The following is an 18,123-nucleotide window of genomic DNA, read 5'->3' on the forward strand; positions in this document are numbered from 1 at the left end:
CGATTCCACCTTTTAGGGAGGCACTGCTGCTATGATAAAGTAATGACAGAGAAGGAAGATAAACAATGGGCAGAGACTTTGGTCACGTGACTCTGTTCATCGTTGGAGGAGTTTTCAGCGCAGATATGGCGTGAAGTCGGCACCTGTCATATCAGGATCAGATCGAAAAAGCGACAGCTTCAAGAAATCATGAATCTGTGGAATGTTAAAAACTAGCATTAATCACAAGTAAGAGTAAAAAAGTTTTAGTTAAAAAGAGCTTGAATGGCCAAGAATGAATCAAATTTTAATTCTCTTTTGGCAATCTATAAGTTTTTTGATTAGACAGATGTGTCTTGAATGTTTCCGCACTAATATCTGATTATTACTGATCAAACTAACCAGTCAATTTGATTTCCTGCTAGACGGTAGAGTATCCGAGATTGTGGAATAGTTAGAGCGGTTCTTGAACTTATGACAGATTGTCAAAAAAAAGGGCAGATGGGCAATCGATTCCACCTTAGGAGATTCGTGAACAAAACGGGAAACAAATACAGTAACCCATTGAAATTCTGGTTCTGCAACCTAAAATTTTAGTGAAGAAACACATTAGACTACATCACATCAGGCTCAATTTTCTCGTCTTGAATCAATGTTGAGCACGATCTTGCTCATTTGATAGATTGAAGTGAATTGATACCTAGAATGACTAGAATATACTATTCAATTATGACAAGGCTGGATTTTTCAAAATAGAAAGCATATTATATTCGTATGTCAGAAGTGGTGGGAATAGTCTCTAATATCGCCTTGTACGATTTTTGTAGCTGTATTATGGGATATTAATAGATACATCTTGGACCAGATAACTCGTTCCAATTCAAACTCTGATGCCTTCTAAAACTAAACTGAAGGTAATAATGAAGGTTTTATCTGGTACCTCAAGTTCCAATGATCCCCCTTTCCTAATTCGGTTGAGATTATACTAATTAATTGAAGTGTCAATTGACCACCTTGAAATAGACCTAAGACAGGTTGTCCAAATGTATCTCTTCCAAATGGGGAAAACCATAGGAAACGTTTAATCTATTCGACCGCTCAAGGACTCAGAATATCTCCTTATAATAGGATAATTATGTCTTGAACTAATTCGAACTGTAGATACTTCTTCTCAAACTATAAAAGCACTGTGGGACCTCCAAACTTGAAGTACCCTACTTCATCATCTCATTGTATGTCTTGTCCTTCTTTGACTGTGATAACTGTCGACCCCACGATCATGGCACCCACACAAACCATAACAACAGTTCCAAATGCTCCAGTGAAAATTGGAACTATGACTTGGACATTCTCACGATATACATCCAAACCCCACCGTACAGCCATTAGGTTGACCGTAGAAGATTCTCCCACTGTACTTTATGGGGCCAATCTTACCACTCACGGGACTATGGAATACATGATAGTCTTGAGGTGCAAGGCGGAAAATTCCAACGCTGCACTCTTTCGGATTGTAAAGACCCGTTTTCTCTAGACCGTTGACATTTCCATTGAAAGTTTCGCCAATGTGAAATTCTGTCCTTTAATCAAGGATCTTTCCTATTCGAATGCCGACATGTGGAACTTGCCTTAATTTAGACTTGTCAACATGCGTAAATATAGATGTGCGGCTCGGCTTCATTTCTTTCTAGTGAAATAGTCATGAAGCAGAATGATTATAGACTTAAATACAATCTCTTATATTCGGGCCACCAAGTGAAGCTTGAAAAGTTTCACGAGATGTCAATGTTGCATTATGAACACGATATACAAGTAATTGACATATGAGGAGCCTGGTGGAGCTATTGAAGTTCCAGAAGACCCAAGAGACTTAACAAGGACAAAGTCCCGAATCAAGCAAAAATTAAAGAAGAAACCTACGTATCGGTTAAAGTTCTTGATCTTCGAAATAATGACTGAAGTCTGTGGGAGGATATTGACCGCCTGTCAAAAGTGTTTCCCTCAAAGAAATTCGCTTCGAAAACTGCCCTGTATTGCACAGTTATCTATCGAAGAGGTAATGGAAAATATAATACGGATTTGCAATCCCTTCAAGGCCAATATTCGCAAGATCAGCTCTTTACTGGATCAAGAAGTCGAGAATGCCGAATTGTGTTTCATTTCAAAGGTGCGACAACGTCAACATTAATTTCGAATGAAGAGCAATGGAACCGCTTGATTAGCAAGCACAATATTCCCTTGGAGCATGTTAAATCTTCATTGAATGATTGTGATAAGGTTTGCTCCATTTAAGGTGCCAAAAGCCAATTAGCAAGAAAGTGGCACTGCCACGGCCAAAACGTATGTTCCCGCACCTGAGAACAGAAGGAAGCATCTACTTAACTGCTGGAATTGTATCTATAGGTATATTTGTTTATTCACAATGTGCATTGGCGTTACTATACCGGTATACATCTAATTTGTTTTACGGTGCAAAGGCATCTGGAGGAAGTGAAGATGCCGAATTTTTGAAGAAGACTTGGCGATAAAACAAGATTCCTTGGTAGAATCTGTCAGCTGAGTAGTACCGTATGTGCTGTGGTCATAAACCCCGACTAGCAAAGCTTCTTCAGATATGGAAATCCGATTGGAAAAGAAAAGTACTGATAAGTGTTGAAGTAGTATGTGCAGAAGACGATACTATCAAACGGTTGTGCGATGCGATAACCGGAATTCTTCCGAATGCGGCACGGAATTTCCACCACCACTAATCAGCAAGACAAATGTCATCTTGCAAACTCGGATAAAGATTCTTAGGGCGATCATAAGTCTGGCTGACTATAAATCTGACCATAATCTGGCTGATCAGGTTTCGAAACATAATCTCGAAGTGAAAATCTCCGTAACCTCAGGTTATAACGATGCTATGTACATCTTGGCAAAATATCCCAAGGTTGCCACATTTGGACAGATCATGTCTGCTCCTTCGGCAACACCAGCAAAGGATTAAATATATCCATCATTGGTGGATGTATCTGATCCAATTGATACATTGCATCAATGGATAAATATATCTTCCCAAGGAAGATTAAAAGGTATTCTCCATCTTTATACTGGCTTGTACCGAGCATATATTCATCTGTGGCCGTTCAAGAAGAGCTGCTTCGACACCATTTTAGGGCCTGTTCGTTTTTTTTTTCACCTCTGTGGACATGGCGAGAGACGCCGTTTCTGTTATTGGCATCGTAATTTAAAGCTTCTCCAGAGGAGACTGGAGAACTTTTAGGCCCAGATCAAGGTCAACCACCGCCATCCTCTCAACTTCAGGTACTCTGGTTCGGGTCTCTCTTTCACATCATCGAACAATGATTTCAAATCCACATCCTCTGGCTTTCTGAGGAATGACTTCTTCACTATGCCCCAGAAAAGGCCCAACAAAAGACATAAGGGGATGATGAAATAGGCAGAAAAGAAAGATGGGAAATAAAAGTGTCCGTGAATGAAGTTAGTGAACCCGCCTGTGATCAAAAGGAGAGCGGAAAAGAACAAAGAGAACCAAGAAGCATAGGTTGTGCCTGGAAAAGTGTACGGTAAGTCCTCTCGAGTGTAGCCTTGAACTTTCATGGCTTTGGACATGCGAATATGGATTATCGAAATTGTGATCCAGTTCACCAAAAGGTTCGAAGCCGTAATACTTTGGAACCACAGGAACACAGTGGAAGCTGCATGAGATGCCGACATGAAGGCCAATGGTATAAAGATAACCGGAACACAAAGCGCATAGTACGGCATTCCAAACTTATTCGTTTTCAAGAAGAACTTTGGTGCTTGTCCCATGCTCGCCAAGGCAAATAAGGCTCTGGAAGATTGAAGAACTCCCAAATTTGTTGCAGACAAAGCAGATGTTAAAACAACACCGTTGATGATATGAGGTAAAACTCTGATTCCGGCCCTCCTCATAGCAACAACAAAAGGCGAGCCGGCAGCATTTCCGGTGGGAGACGCAATGATAGGGTCTTTGGACGACACAACCAAAGTCAAAACAAAGACTGTGCACATGTACATGAGGAAACAACGAGCGAACACACGCTTCGCAGCTCTGTGAATAGCTCTCCGAGGATACTCCACTTCTCCTGCAAGCATGGCGATACCTTGGACACCACCATATGAGTAGACCGTGGAGACCATGGTTTTCCAGAAGGCTATGAAGCGGCCAGTGCTTGAATCAAAGTAGAGCCAATTGAAGGCGCCATCCTTCCAGTAGCGGAAACCTAGTCTCTCTTGGCCAGGCACACCACCCAAGTCAATGATTAGACCGGTAAGAATAAGACCAAACACCAACATGATCTTGAGACAGCCGAAAAAGAACTCAATTTCGCCGTACCACCGGATTTTATAGCAGTTGGTGGCTATAACAACCGCACCGAAAACAGCAATCCACACTGCGGGGTTCAAGCTCGACCAATAAGTCATAATCACTGCGACAGCAGACAATTCACTGGGTATAATTGAAGCATACATGTTGGTCCACCCGAGTGCGAAACCATAACTTTCAGAAATGAAATGGTTGGATTGCTTGATGGTAGCAAACGTCACAGGCATGAGACAAGCAGTTTCAGCTGCACACATTTGCGAGGCCAAAACCACCAAACCAACGAAAAAGTAACAGAGCAAAATACCCACAGGCCCAGCCGTGGCAAGAGAACCTCCAGAAGAAAGGAAAAGACCCGTGCCAAAAACGCCAACCACCGAAATCATGCCTATATGGCGTGCGTTAAGTGTAGAAGCCAAACGGTCCTCATAGCCAAATACCTTGTTTCTAACACTGGCAGACTCGATGTCAGTGACAGAGGTCACCTCCGAGGTTTGCTTTTCGTTCTTAAGAGACATTGCAGTGGTTGAAAAAAGAGTTTCTACATTGGCTCTCAGCCGGTTAAATACGGAATTCTCTTATTCCGCATAAGGTATCGAATAGGTACAAGTGTGTAAGGTGTGGATGCGAAAACATATGGAACAGCGCCACAAGAAGCGCCGCAACAATTCTTTCGGCACACATTACCGTTTTCATGCATGTCAATTCAAGAAAAACCCGACCCGAAGCATTTGGCCCCCAATGCAATGACTCCAAACTGTCTGACCTGACTAATTTCGAGAACATTGTTCTGAATTTACCTGCGGTATATTTCACGGCTTTGCTTATCTCTTTTGTTCGTAGCCCCATGAACGTATATGGAACATCGAAAATTACCTGTAGTGTATAATTCACAGTTAAAGAAGTTTGTGGGTTAACATGAAAATAGGAAACTGATCCTGACCCTTTCCAATACCCTTTTGTGACAAGTTGTATGAGATAACGTAGTCACACGCTTGAACAACAAATGAGAGTTCTTTGTGGAAGAGACAAACTGGGGAAGAGAGTATTTTTTTTTTGACCTTTGTAAGCCTCATCGGATGGTGACGGGTGTATGGCTCAGACTTGTAGATTCGATGTTTCAATTCAGATTCTACGTTGTCCTTTTTTTCTCTTTGCTTCTATTCACCTATGTCCTAAATTGGTCCCCTTAATGCAATGAATGGAATATATGGTATTGTACTTTTTCCCTATCTATGGTCTATCATGATAGGGAGCTATGCTACAATAGGCCTTTTCTTGCAATACAGTATTATCAAGCCTTTTTGGTTCTCACTCTGTCGCTTTGAGACCTACCATTGACATTGAAGTCACTGAATGCTCTTTATTATCAAGTCATTTTCATTCTCTCTCTGGAAAGGTTGGTAAGTAAAGTTTTGAGTCAATTCAACTTTAATGTCGGTATATTCGAGGGACTTCTACATAGCTAGATTATACTCAACCCATTGATGTGCATCTTAGTTTCCACTAGGCAATATAAATGCAGACTTGCAAAGTGAAATTCTTCGTACAGTTCAATCTTTCAAAATAGACTAACTAGGAATTGCTTTCCTATATGGCACTTTGATGTCCTCATTTTGTATTCTACTGTTCCGGAGAATTCTCTTTTCATTTCTCTGTGTTGTTTGCTACAGTCAATCCCATGCACGTCGATCGAATTTCGCACCAAGAAACAGGAAGTCGCTCGAAAAACTATAAATTCGCCCTTCGGAATATCAGTGTTCGCCCTCCGAGAAATCAAAATTCGCACTAAAACCAACATTCGCATGGACAAAAATAGAAATCGTGCCTAAAGAATCAACAATTCACACGCGGAAACGATAGTTCGTAATGGTTCTCAAATTCCCAATTTTCCCACAATTCGCACTATGTAGATTAAAATTCTCTGTAGTTTTAATCAATGTACAAACTGGAAGACGTCACCTGAATCAACTAAAATCGCCTAACGCCGAATACTCATGCACACTTAAATGAATACTTGTGCACCTAGATCGATAAAATATACATTGCAATTACGCACAAATGTAGTAAAGCAACTAATTCACTTTATCACGAATTTTGCTTTTTTGTCCTACGACTTGTGTTCACTCTGTTGCGAATTCACGTTTCCATGTATGCTAATGTTGATTTCTTGACCGCGAAATGGCTTTTCCGAGGGGCGAAATTCAATTCTCCGGGTTCTGCCCAGGCGCGAATTTTAGTTCGGGTGGTGCGAAATTCGATCGACGTGCATGCGATTTCTGTTTGGGATTGACTGTATCAGGACAAAAAGACGAAGACAGAACAGTTCAAGAAAAGTAAGAAATGTCAAGAAACACAATTGGATAAAGCAATTAGTTATAGTATGAGCTTGAAGCAATTGCCAACCACGAAGAAGAATTACGGATAAATAGTCATTCCAACTAACTGCAGTATCTAAACGGCCAGCATCTTTCAGGTAACCAATTATTTTAGATTTAAGCGACCTATCCTAGTGAATGTAGGCCAAGTCTTTTAAAAAGAGCTCATGAGCTGTCGATAGATAGTTTTGATTTGAGGTGCCTCGTTTCCGGACTATCGAGCTGAAAATTCCATGACTACGTTTAGTCAAGATCCATGAACTTATAATTGACAAGGAGAAGCAAAACAAATCAACAAAGAAAGTAATTGATTTTCATTCAGTTTCTGTTTATTGGCAAGGAATCCCGCTTGAGCCATTTATTAGAACCAGAGAAGCTGACAACGATACTGAGCTGTCAACGAAGATTTTAGTAAACCACACTTATCTCTGGTCTTCTCTATCAATCCAAAGAGAAGGCCAATTGTGTTAATATAGACCCTGGCAAGTTCAATAATAGATAGGCACTGAATGCCAGTATTATCAACCGAAAACTATGGTCTCGCTTCTTTCTGCGGTTTAGTATAGAAGACTAACTACTAATTCAGGCCATTACGATACTTTTCCACAATCTCTCTTTCTCAAATGCAACTGTGTAAAAGTTTGTATCTGGACGTGAACCTGTGGACACCAGTGGAATGACTGAAGTTTAAGGCTGGACGAATTTGGAGCTTTTTGTAAGTTATGTTTGTGGGACTTGGATCAAAATCGGACTATTCGTAAACACGATTCTTTCAGAAGAGATGAAAGGCCATACTAGGTCTGGGTTTGACTATTTTCCTGCAATATTTGGGCTTTCCTATTTGATTGTGTCATTTTGGTTTTTTGCGCCCCTTCTCTTTCCCATATTCCACTGAAAATAAGACGTTATAAGCCTCAATGTATCCATTTGTCAACTAAAAAACTCGAAGTCAAAACGTGGTGCAAATGAAATAAGCTCGAAACGCACAATTGAGCTTAAATAGTTTACTTCTCAACAACTTGAAGCAATGACAATATTCAGAGAGCTTTTCTATTTTTATGAGCGACAATGATGTAGATATTTACTAACAAACCTGCAATTGGTCTCTTTGAATTATCGAATTCATTGTTTGCTATGTCCACTTACTATCTTCGTAAATGTGGATTTTTCTTGTGTACGACAATGAACGTGATACAACGTAACGCTCGTTTTTTCGACTGACAACTATGCTTCAACTTCTTGGATCAGAGCATTCTACTCGACATCGTTAACATATGTTCCACATCTCAATGATGACATTTCAACCTCTTGCTGCCTTGTAAATTTTCCATGGGTTGGAAATTGGCTTTAGACTGCAGTATTGTGCATACTGGAATTCAAGGCGTAGAAAATACGATATTATTTGCCCAATGCATGTAGTCTAAAACCTTGCGCTAGGCTTGAAAATTTTAGGAGGAAGTTCATCACATTGCAATTACTAGTGAAAATCAGTCCAGATCAACTTCAATCTCCGACATAATCCCAATGATCGATAATAAAGCTGTGATTAAAACTTAGTAAACGTGCTCTATGCTCAGGCTGTATGCATAACTGACCAACAAGTGAGATACAAGAACGCACTCCATTCGAAAAAATCACGCCAATACGGTTGGATTTTCTTCCATCCAGAACACATCTTGACCGTAAACAATTATTTTTTAGGGGTGTTTAAATCCTCCCGGCAAGATGCTTTCTCGGCTACCTTAGGAATACGAAATACTAGCGCGTTATGCTACCGCATTCGGATATGTTCCGCGAACTTCACCACACTTTTGACGCATGCTAGGCACAGTTGTTAACTGCTATGTGCAGTCCCGATCCCCTAGACGCACGGCTTTGAAAGGCTACATTGAAATGAAACACAAAACCAAATGGGGCAAAAGACCTCAAAAGTCCAATTGTCGCTGTAATCAAAAAGCGTTTTTGGGCTTATATTTTTCTCTTCTTCACTTCCGTTGGTCTGTTCTCTGCACTTTACTATTTTCGCTCTCTAGCTTCCGGAACCATAATGCATGGCGCTTAAGTTCACGTCTGCATATTCTCTTTACTCCGTAAAAGTAGGTGGGTATATAACCCCCTGTACCTGAGCAGCATGTCCTACCTAAGAAGCTGTCAACAAAGACTTGGCAACGGAGATAGGAACTAGATGTTACTTTCGTTTAGTTTTGAAAACACGGTGAAAACAAAGCGAAAAAAAAAATAAAAGAATGCAGCAAGAAAAACCTGTGCATGAACAATGCGATGACTGTGGAAGTTGCTAGTGTGATGATGCTAACGGTTAATCGAAAGGTGCAGTATTCCTGATCGAAGTTGATTATGGAGATGAATGTCGCGCATGATGCATATGGACTTTGTGCAGGTGGAGACTGCCTTTAAAGTGGGTCTATTGTTCGGCTGCATTGCATTAAGTGGAGACCAGATTCTACAACTTAGTTGGGATACTAAGTCCGGCGAGGTAAAAGGGAAATAAGCGATTCAAAGAAACGAAAGCAACCAAGAGGATCCAAGAGCTGGCTTCAATCAAAGAATAGTTTTTTGAAAAAAAAAAAAAGTTTCTCGTTTCCTTGGACTTGCTGATGATATGTCTTATACCCGATCAGTTACGTCAACGAGAATGCGTTTTCACCATTTTTGACACAATGGCACTTTATTCTCTTCATCATAGTCCTCTATGTCTCAATGGAAAGTATTTTCCTCTCGATTGAAAGATTACGAATCTCAGAAATGGAAACTGAAGTTCGATCTCTTTGGTGTTTTCAGACCCGTGTAGAAGCAGGTAGGATAGCCGAGGAGAGATGAAATATTTGGACGAGATTCTAATTTGGATATCTATTTAATGCTGCGTCAGACAATAGGAACCGTCAATTTCAAAACCTGAAAAAAGGAAGCACATGGATGTGCTATGAGCTCTTTTTCAATTTTTTTTTTTTTTTTTTGTTCGTCGGAAAAATGTGAAATACCAAAAAAATTCAGACTAGGGCTACTGAAAGCCAAAGAGCACCTTCGATAGTCACTTTTAGTGGGAAAACACTACAGAAAATCTCCTCTACAAGACATGAAGAACGTCAAGAAAAGTAATGGTATAATCTTCTCTCATTATCGAGCGTCGAGAACACAAAGCCACAAATTTCAATTCTCAATTGAGCTCAATTTTTTAGACCAGTCGAGCTTCTGGTTTGTGTGGTGAGTTGCCTTTTCCAGACATAACGTAAGCCGGTCTTAGGGTGTTGCTTCAACTGGACCTGGTTCTTTTTGCTAAATTGTAATTTCTTGCTGAGAAGAAAGTATCAAACACGCGTAATTGTATTGGTTCAAGGTTCCATTTGAGCAGAAGTGACTTTACTACGAGACAAGCTTCAAAGTGTCAAAATACTTCATATAGAATATCTGCAAGAAAGACCGTCAATGCTCATTTGGACCATATTTTTGGCATTCTGGCCCGAGAAGTATATTAGTGAGTATTCAATCGAAGAGGAAGTTCGTAGACATTGGTTTTGTCTACCCACAATAAGTTTGAATGCTTCTGATACTGCAACAATAGCCAATGCAAAATGGGATCAATCGGCGATTTCGAAACTCCAATTCGCCAGAGAATATTATCTACAGTTTGTGTCTCCACCAAGGCTGTACAAAACAAGCATGTAGACACGAACAGTCTACTGAAGCAAGATGAATCTAACGACATCATCCAAACTCCAATATCAAGAAACATATTCGAAAGAAAACATCGTCGCACTTGCCTGTTGAATATTCTGCGATTGACTATGTAGCTACGAATATTCTAAGAACATCAACTGTATCTATAGAGAATATTCTCGGAGCATCGACTGTATCTAAAAGCATATTCTGGGAGCATCCACATAGAGTGTTCGACAATCCCTGTCAGGCCTCAGTTACTCGAGCGCCGCATACCGTCTCAAGTCCTCCGGAATGGCGTCCCACAAGCCTTTTTGGCGGAGCCACTTCTGCGAAAAGAGACGGTCGCTGTACTTGTGGGCGCTGTCGGCCAACACCGTGACCACGTTGCTGCCCGAGGGAAGCGTCTTGGCCACCTCAAGCGCCGCGGCCACGTTCAAGGCGCTGGTGCCGCCGACAAAAATGCCCTCGGCGTCGATCAAGCGGAACAACATGGCGATGGACGTCTCGTCCGGCATCTGGATGGCGTCGTCGATCAAGTCGTAGTCGGCGCCCAAGTTGGCGGTCACACGGCCCTGGCCGATTCCTTCGGTGAAAGAAGAGCCGCCGCGGACGACGTCCTTGCCGCCCGACTTGAAGTGCGAGTACAAAACCGAGCCTGGAGGGTCCGCCAAGACGCACTTGACGTCGCTGCGCATGCTCTTCAAGTAGCGGGTCACGCCGGCAAACGTTCCGCCTGTTCCCGTGGAACATGTCCACGCGTCGACCTTGCCGTCGAGCTGCGCCCAGATCTCGGGCCCCGTGGTCTCGATGTGTGCCTGGCGGTTAGCAAGGTTGTCAAACTGGTTGGTCCACACGGCGTTTTCCAACGCATCGGCGTGCCGCTTGGCCTGGTGGTTGTAGTTGGCCGGGTTGTCGTACGCCACGGCCGGCACCGCGTGCACCTCGGCGCCCAAGAGCCGGAGCGTGTCCATCTTGCTCTGCGCCTGCGTGTTGGGCATGTAGATCACGCACTTGTACCCTCTCAGACGACAGACATGGGCCAAGCCGATTCCGGTGTTTCCGGCGGTGCCTTCGACCACAGTGCCGCCAGGCTTGATGAGGCCGCGGCGTTCGGCGTCGTCCAAGATGAACTTGGCCGCCCGGTCCTTGATCAGCCCGCCCGGGTTCATGTACTCGGCCTTGACCCAGATGTTTCTGCCGACTTCGGAGGAAAGCGTCGGGAGCTTGAGAAGCGGCGTGTTGCCTATGGCGGCAGAAAACGTCGGGGCGACGAGCGGCACGAACGGCGGCACAAAGTCGGGCGCCGTGGAGATGCGGAGAAACCGTCTGGCGGAAAAAGAGACTTTAGACATTGGCGTGTGAAACGGGCCGAAAACGGTGAGAAATGGTGGTGCACACTTGTGATGTATGCACACTCGTATAACATTCTACACAACGGCTTCATGATATTGGGCATCTATAGAAGCCACTGGGATGTTCCGCTATGGCATGTTCTTAATTGGCCTCACCAATTGGACTCACTTCATGAGATTCAGATAGATCACTTATTTATAATCTCAATTATAAAAAGTTTTGGTTATCTGCGTATTATTATATAAATGTAACACAACGCATATAGTTTGATTCCTAAACTTCATTAATAATGAAGTTAAACGAACCCATTGACTCATGGAATGGATACTCTACATTTCTTAGTTGTATACTAATTATCTCAATGTTCAGTCCACAGTCTCCTGGATCCACTGAATCTTGATACTCTATTGCACTCTTGTTCATACCTGTTACTTCAATGTAAGATCGGGGCGTCTTTAGAATATTTGAGGAAGTTGTTCTCGTTTTTGGTAGTGGTTGACCGTGCTGTAGTGGAAGTAAACAAGGACTAGCAGCACATGAAATAAAACCCAATAAGCTAACGTAGATAGTTATAGTACAAAATTCAGTTAAATCACAAAAACCAAATCACTACCACAAGCTTTATTAGGACATTCCTTAAGATATAAATCTCCTGGAGCTAATGGACCACATTCACCTTTTGTGATCGAAGCATGTTCAGAATACCACAAATGTGAAGTATTCTTCATCTTGCGTCTAATGAATTGGGCTTATTTTCAACTTATTGCTATATTGCAACAAGCCACACTTCTACCAATGGAGTCTCGTGAAAATGATGCGATCTGGTTGGAAATTTGCTAGGCTGAGACTTAACGTTTAGGGGGACTCGATCATCGCGATAGATCCTTAGGAGCCGTCTAAGTGATTTTGAACTACAAGAAGTGAGCTTGGAATCAGAATGTGGACAATGTAGGGAACTATCCCGCAAGACTTGAGTAGATGAACGTACGATACTGACCTGACAATAAGACTCACAGATGGAATATTACATGGGTGATCCAGATGACCTGAAACTAATCCAGATTCACCTCAACGTTAGCATATTTTCTGCACAGGGTATAATATTTTAGATAGAGTAGCTATACAATCGATAGAAGGTTAGTCATCTCTCCGTAATCCAGTAGTCTAATAATTATAATACAGCAGTAGTTGAAAGTTAGGAACAACTAAGAAATGGGGCAGTAGCACTTATACCAAAGTAGAGAAATTACCCACTTGTCACCGCCAAGGACAACAAATATACGATTTTTATGACGAGCGTGCTTAGGTAAAGGGTGCCTGATTCTGCAGATTTCAAGCAATCTCCAATGATTGTGAGTTTGGTTCGCAAACTAGATTACTTGATGTGTCTCGCATCCACGAATCTAGGTTAGTATCTTGGCCAGGTGCTGCAGGCCAAATTGAGGATTCCAGATACCCCATGCAATGGCAAGCCTATCAAAGGACCGATCCAGTCAGTTCCTTTTGCTTCCCCATGCAAGTTTCCGCTTGGCGAAGAAACTTGCCGCTCTGCCGATTCGATTATGCGCCATGATGATTGAGCCCATTATCTGGATACAAGCCCACGTTCCCAACCTTATGTGTACACATAAAGTTTTAGGTAGAGCTGGCCAAGTATGGAGCCGACAGCAACAGGTCCAAACAGGATAGCCATAAATGCGGCACATATCGTTAAAGATTCAATAAAGACACCTCTAGACATAGAAGTCCCGCCAGCCACAGCCTTAACGAAAGTAATTGCTCCAGCAGTAGCGATGGTAGCAGCAATGTTGGACAAAGCCAAGAATACAACTCTGACTGGAGGAAAAACCCCGGCAAAAATGAATAGCCAAGTGGCAGGCGGACCCCAGTTGGGGGAGATTTCGGAAAACATGCACACAGGAGCCATGACACCTAAACCGAAAGCTAAGGAAATCACAATCCATTGGCGTAGTTTAGGACCATTATCTTGAATAGCTGCATCCTTGCGGAAATATTGACTCGCCACGAAAATAATCCACAAGTACACAAAAGTACCAGAGAACTCATTTAAAAAAGCAATAATATGTTCCTTCGACCCAGACGGTTCGCCGACAGTGCCAGTATATGGGTTTTGAACAGTTTGGGCTTTGTCTATTTGAAGAGAAAATGAAAGTTTATAGATTAATTGAGGATATGGCCGTGACATATAACGTACAATTCGCACCTCGAAAGTGTAATTGGGCCCCACAAATCAGAAGGTATATTCGACACAGAGAAAAATGGAAATGAGACAAAAAAGGCAAAGTTGCGATAGTGAAGGGAAAATACGATTTGTGACAATTGTGTGCTACTGAAATATACTTAAATCTGCAATGAATTAAAACTAGTGTTCGTATTCAGGCGACCTAAACTAATTCAGGCGAACGTTCGTCGCTAATGTAGTTTTGTATGTTATTCTATATGCTACTGTATGTTCTTGGTCTTCCTTTCCTCGTTCGAACATAATCGGATATTCTCAAGTCCTGCCCTACTAGGATACTTATGTAGTATTTCCAATTGTCGACAGTTGATGGTTCATCGAATTGGTTCTCCAGAATTGATTGATTTAAAAATTCAATCTAGAACTCAGATAGTTTACGAATTGTATGTATAATTTGGCAAGTTTCAGTTCCAAGTTACGAATTGTGGATTCCAGAGTTTGAATTCCATTTCTGTGCATGCGAATTCTGCTTTCCTTACTTTCATTCTTGAAGAAGTTCGGTGGGTGCGAATTTTAAGTTTCTGAATCTTAGATGTACATGAGATTGAATGTACTACTGAGAGTTAAAGACTAAGAAAATTTTGGAAGCAAAACAATAAATCCTTCGTCCATAATGAATAGCCACAGCTGAAACATTTATCTCGTTTGCGATTTTTGTCTTGGTTTCTAGAAGCTGTTTGAGCACCTACAATAAAAGTGAAAGGAAATTGAATAATGGAAGCACAACTATAATATTCTCAATGGCGCGAATTGAAATATTTCGGCTACATAATTGTTTAGGGAAGCTGAGTTTCGAACCTGTGATACTAGTGGGCCAAAACACAGTGTGCTTGGTCTGCATATACCCGTCTTCTCACGTGATGGGCGTTTGAAGAAAAAAAAAAACAGCGTAATGTCGCGTTTAACAAGATCGCAATGGTTGTCCAACTTCACAAAACCATCAAATGTCGCATGCGCACCTGGAGGGAGTTATTCTCCCGCACCAACAGGGTTCTCCATGCATTATCGCCATGCATATGCCGCAAAGGGCAGTGTTGCTGCACGAGTGGCACTGAATGTGCGCATTAACGAGCGCTGACAGATACGACCTTCACATTTAGGGGCTGCACCCAAGAACATTCGGCCTTTGTCCATTCGGGTTATCCTGCCCTTTCTGGAATGCGGAGGAGCCCTTCCATTCTGGCACTTGGAGGCAGTGCGAGCCAAGCCTTTTCTCCAGTAACATTCCGCGTTATATCCGGAACTCTGGCAAAACGACAGAGCTGTAAGGAACCGGCGCAAAACAACTTCCAAAAAAGAAAGCACCGAAACGCTCGCTTTCCCGTAATGTGAAGGTCAGGGATCATCTCACTGGTGATTTTTTAGTTAGCACCCACTTTAGCGTGTCGCGCGTGGTACTCTCAACAGCGCATGCATATGCAGATTCTGTCATGCACACACCTTTTATGTCCGGACGCAGGAGTGTATCTCCGATGCACATCCCGATATTTTCAATTCTACTTGCTTCGTTTTCCTGTCAGTGCAATCCATGGCCTGACCTTCTGTGATTGGCCCAGACACTGTTCTCTAGGCCTTGCGAAAGCCATCTATGCCAGAACGAGCGGTCTTTGTCGCAATTACGCCCCACTATGTCCATGTGCGACAAACAATGCCTGACGACCCAGATTTAATTGCGGCCGTTTTATTGTCATGCACATTTCAAGATACTTCGGCATCCTGGCCTGTACGGGTCCAGCTCCTGCCGCGCTAACGCCTAGCCATTGCAACAATTAGCCTTTAAGACAATAGCCTCGACTGGGGAAATGTCCTGCTTGTATCCGCGTTTAGCGTATTGCGTTTGGTTAGTGCTTCCGTGTTTCGTATCGGAGCGATTTCGGGTCTGAATGATGGAGTTTGACCGTTCCAGGTCGACGTTTCGAACCCGAATACCACCTGATTCTTCTCTGACTGCAAGTGCCGCCAAACATGGGGTAGCCACATGTAAGAAGCCAACCTTAACTTCGTAGAAGCAACGCTACAGACGCAACAGACTTGATGTCACTGGCGGATGGTTAAGAGACTGAATTACGAATAATTAACCTAGGAACGCAGAATTGCAAAAGAACACAGCACGACACTAAGCTCTGGCTGCAACGACATGGGATTTTGCCGCCTGGTTTCTTCGGTGTTTTCCGCGACATTGGCCCATGCTTTTCTTACGGGTTCCTCAGCCCAAGGCTGAGAAGCAAGACATGTTTGGTGTTTCGGTAAGATGTTAAACCGCAGCAGGTGCGACATTTGCCTGTGAGGGGTGCAGGCCGTGACGCACATTTTCACTACGCCACAAGCTCATGCATCAGGACTCTGGGCCGGCTATTCTCAAAACGGCAGCGAGAGCGGAATTGGCTAAATGCCGCGAGGGTAAAGAATAGGGACAAGAGTTGGGCAAAGAACAAAGGGCCACAAGAGCAAAAAGAAAAGAAAAGAAGAAAAAAAATGTCGTGCCTGCACAAGCGACTACAGCAGGGTTGGCCCTGGTGCCGGGGAACATTTCCGGCAAGATCGCCATGCGCGGAATCTAATCATTTGCAGCAGATTTTTTGTTTTTGCACCCCCTGCATTGCATGGCGCTGTCCTGCAAGACCATCTTCCCCTTTGATGCGCCGCTCAGCAGCTGTTTGGCATGCCGATTGCAGTGGTGCATGAAGCGCAGCATCAGTGTCAAAAAGGGCCCTCTATTTATTCAAGCTCCATTCCTGCAATGCTCCGTCTTTCGTGATGCACGCTTCTCCATCTTCACTTCTTCTCATCACCTATTCCTGCTAATCCGTCACTTTATTTGCATCAATGTTCATTCCTCGGGCCTCCTCTCACACCCGTCTACCTCCTTTCAGCGAGTTGATGCTGTCCATTTCCCACCAGCATACACCCACGTACCATGCGCCGCACATCCCGCTTCAATTTGCGTTCCCTTCGCCGCGCTCCGTCCCGGGCCCATTCGACTTTGCCCATTCCAGTGCGCCTTCTATGGCTTCTCTGGCTTCTCTGGCCGCTTCGAACCGGACCAACTCTACACTGGCGCCTTCGAGTCTGGCCAGCCCCAGCCTGGACGCCGGCGTAAGCGCCTCTGGCCCCGGCCATGCCCTTCCGCCTCTTCACGGCCTCCCCACATACCACCTTGCCGCAGGGCCCAAGCCGGTTCTGCCTCCGTTTTCTCGCCCGGCCGAGATCCCCACGCCGCCTGCCTCGGCTGAGTTGGGCAGCGCCCCAATGGTCGACTGCAAAACCGAGCCGGTGGTGCCCAAAAGAAAACATGCGTGCAAAACGTGTGGGCGGTCCTTCACCACACTGGGCCATTTGGCCCAGCACAACAGAACACACACGGGCGAACGCAAGCACATGTGTCCGTTTCCGCAGTGTGGTGCCCGTTTTGCTCGCCAGGACAATTGCATGCAACACTACAAGATGCATTTGAACGGGAAGAGCAAACGGCGGGGCAAGCGGGCTTGACGACGTCACGAACGGGTTTCAATAGGAAAAGTACACGACATCACCGGACATGTGTAGTGGACGAGTAATGAGTAACAGGTATGAATGAATAAAGAAGTATGATGAAAGAAGTATGATGAAAGAAGTATGATGAAAGAAGTATGATGAAAGAAGTATGATGAAAGAAGTATGATGAAAGAAGTATGATGAAAGAAGTATGATGAAAGAAGTATGATGAAAGAAGTATGATGAAATAAAGAAGTATGAATGAATTAAAGAAGTATGAATGAAATGAGTAATGAATAGTAAGGATGAAAGTAAGTAAAGGAAATATGAATGAATGAAGTAGTGAGTAGGATGAACATGAATGAAGTGGTAAGGAAATATTAATGAATGAAATAACGAGTAGTATGAAGCGTGGAGGTGAAGTAATGTAACGTCATAAAATGTATCAAGACGTAGCGGAAGGTGTAGAGTGAAGAGCATAATTAAGATCTGAACGGATTATCAAACGGAACGAGATGTGTCCAGGTGAACAGGGATGACCTCTCAGACAGAGGAGCCGACACCATCTAGTTTCATCCTTTGTGCCATAAAGTTCCATCCAGTGTCATAAGTTTCATCCTTTGTGCCATAAAGTTCCATCCAGTGTCATA

At 43.2% G+C, this 18,123-nt stretch overlaps 4 protein-coding genes across 4 annotated transcripts; 1 reads left to right on the forward strand and 3 right to left on the reverse strand. All coding sequences in view use genetic code 12, as the record gives it.

Moving 5' to 3' along the window:
- Positions 1-3,240: 3,240 nt before the first annotated feature.
- FOB63_004566 (Amino acid permease family protein) lies at positions 3,241-4,848 on the reverse strand (the record flags this gene model as incomplete). Its single annotated transcript, XM_002614170.2, has 1 exon — positions 3,241-4,848. The coding sequence occupies one exon, from the start codon at positions 4,846-4,848 to the stop codon at positions 3,241-3,243; it is 1,608 nt and encodes a 535-aa protein (XP_002614216.2).
- A 5,792-nt stretch (positions 4,849-10,640) lies between these two features.
- cysB (uncharacterized protein) lies at positions 10,641-11,738 on the reverse strand (the record flags this gene model as incomplete). The annotated part of the gene is made up of 1 exon (XM_002614169.2): positions 10,641-11,738. One exon carries the CDS (start codon positions 11,736-11,738, stop codon positions 10,641-10,643), a length of 1,098 nt encoding a protein of 365 aa, XP_002614215.1.
- Positions 11,739-13,354: 1,616 nt separating this feature from the next.
- FOB63_004568 (putative integral membrane protein) lies at positions 13,355-13,945 on the reverse strand (the record flags this gene model as incomplete). Its single annotated transcript, XM_002614168.2, has 1 exon — positions 13,355-13,945. One exon carries the CDS (start codon positions 13,943-13,945, stop codon positions 13,355-13,357), a length of 591 nt encoding a protein of 196 aa, XP_002614214.2.
- Positions 13,946-16,825: 2,880 nt separating this feature from the next.
- NRG1 (Nrg1p) lies at positions 16,826-17,488 on the forward strand (the record flags this gene model as incomplete). The annotated part of the gene is made up of 1 exon (XM_002614166.2): positions 16,826-17,488. The coding sequence occupies one exon, from the start codon at positions 16,826-16,828 to the stop codon at positions 17,486-17,488; it is 663 nt and encodes a 220-aa protein (XP_002614212.2).
- Positions 17,489-18,123: the final 635 nt, after the last annotated feature.

This window comes from Clavispora lusitaniae (assembly GCF_014636115.1).
Source record: "Clavispora lusitaniae strain FDAARGOS_655 chromosome Unknown tig00000223_pilon, whole genome shotgun sequence".
NCBI classification, from domain to species: domain Eukaryota; kingdom Fungi; phylum Ascomycota; class Pichiomycetes; order Serinales; family Metschnikowiaceae; genus Clavispora; species Clavispora lusitaniae.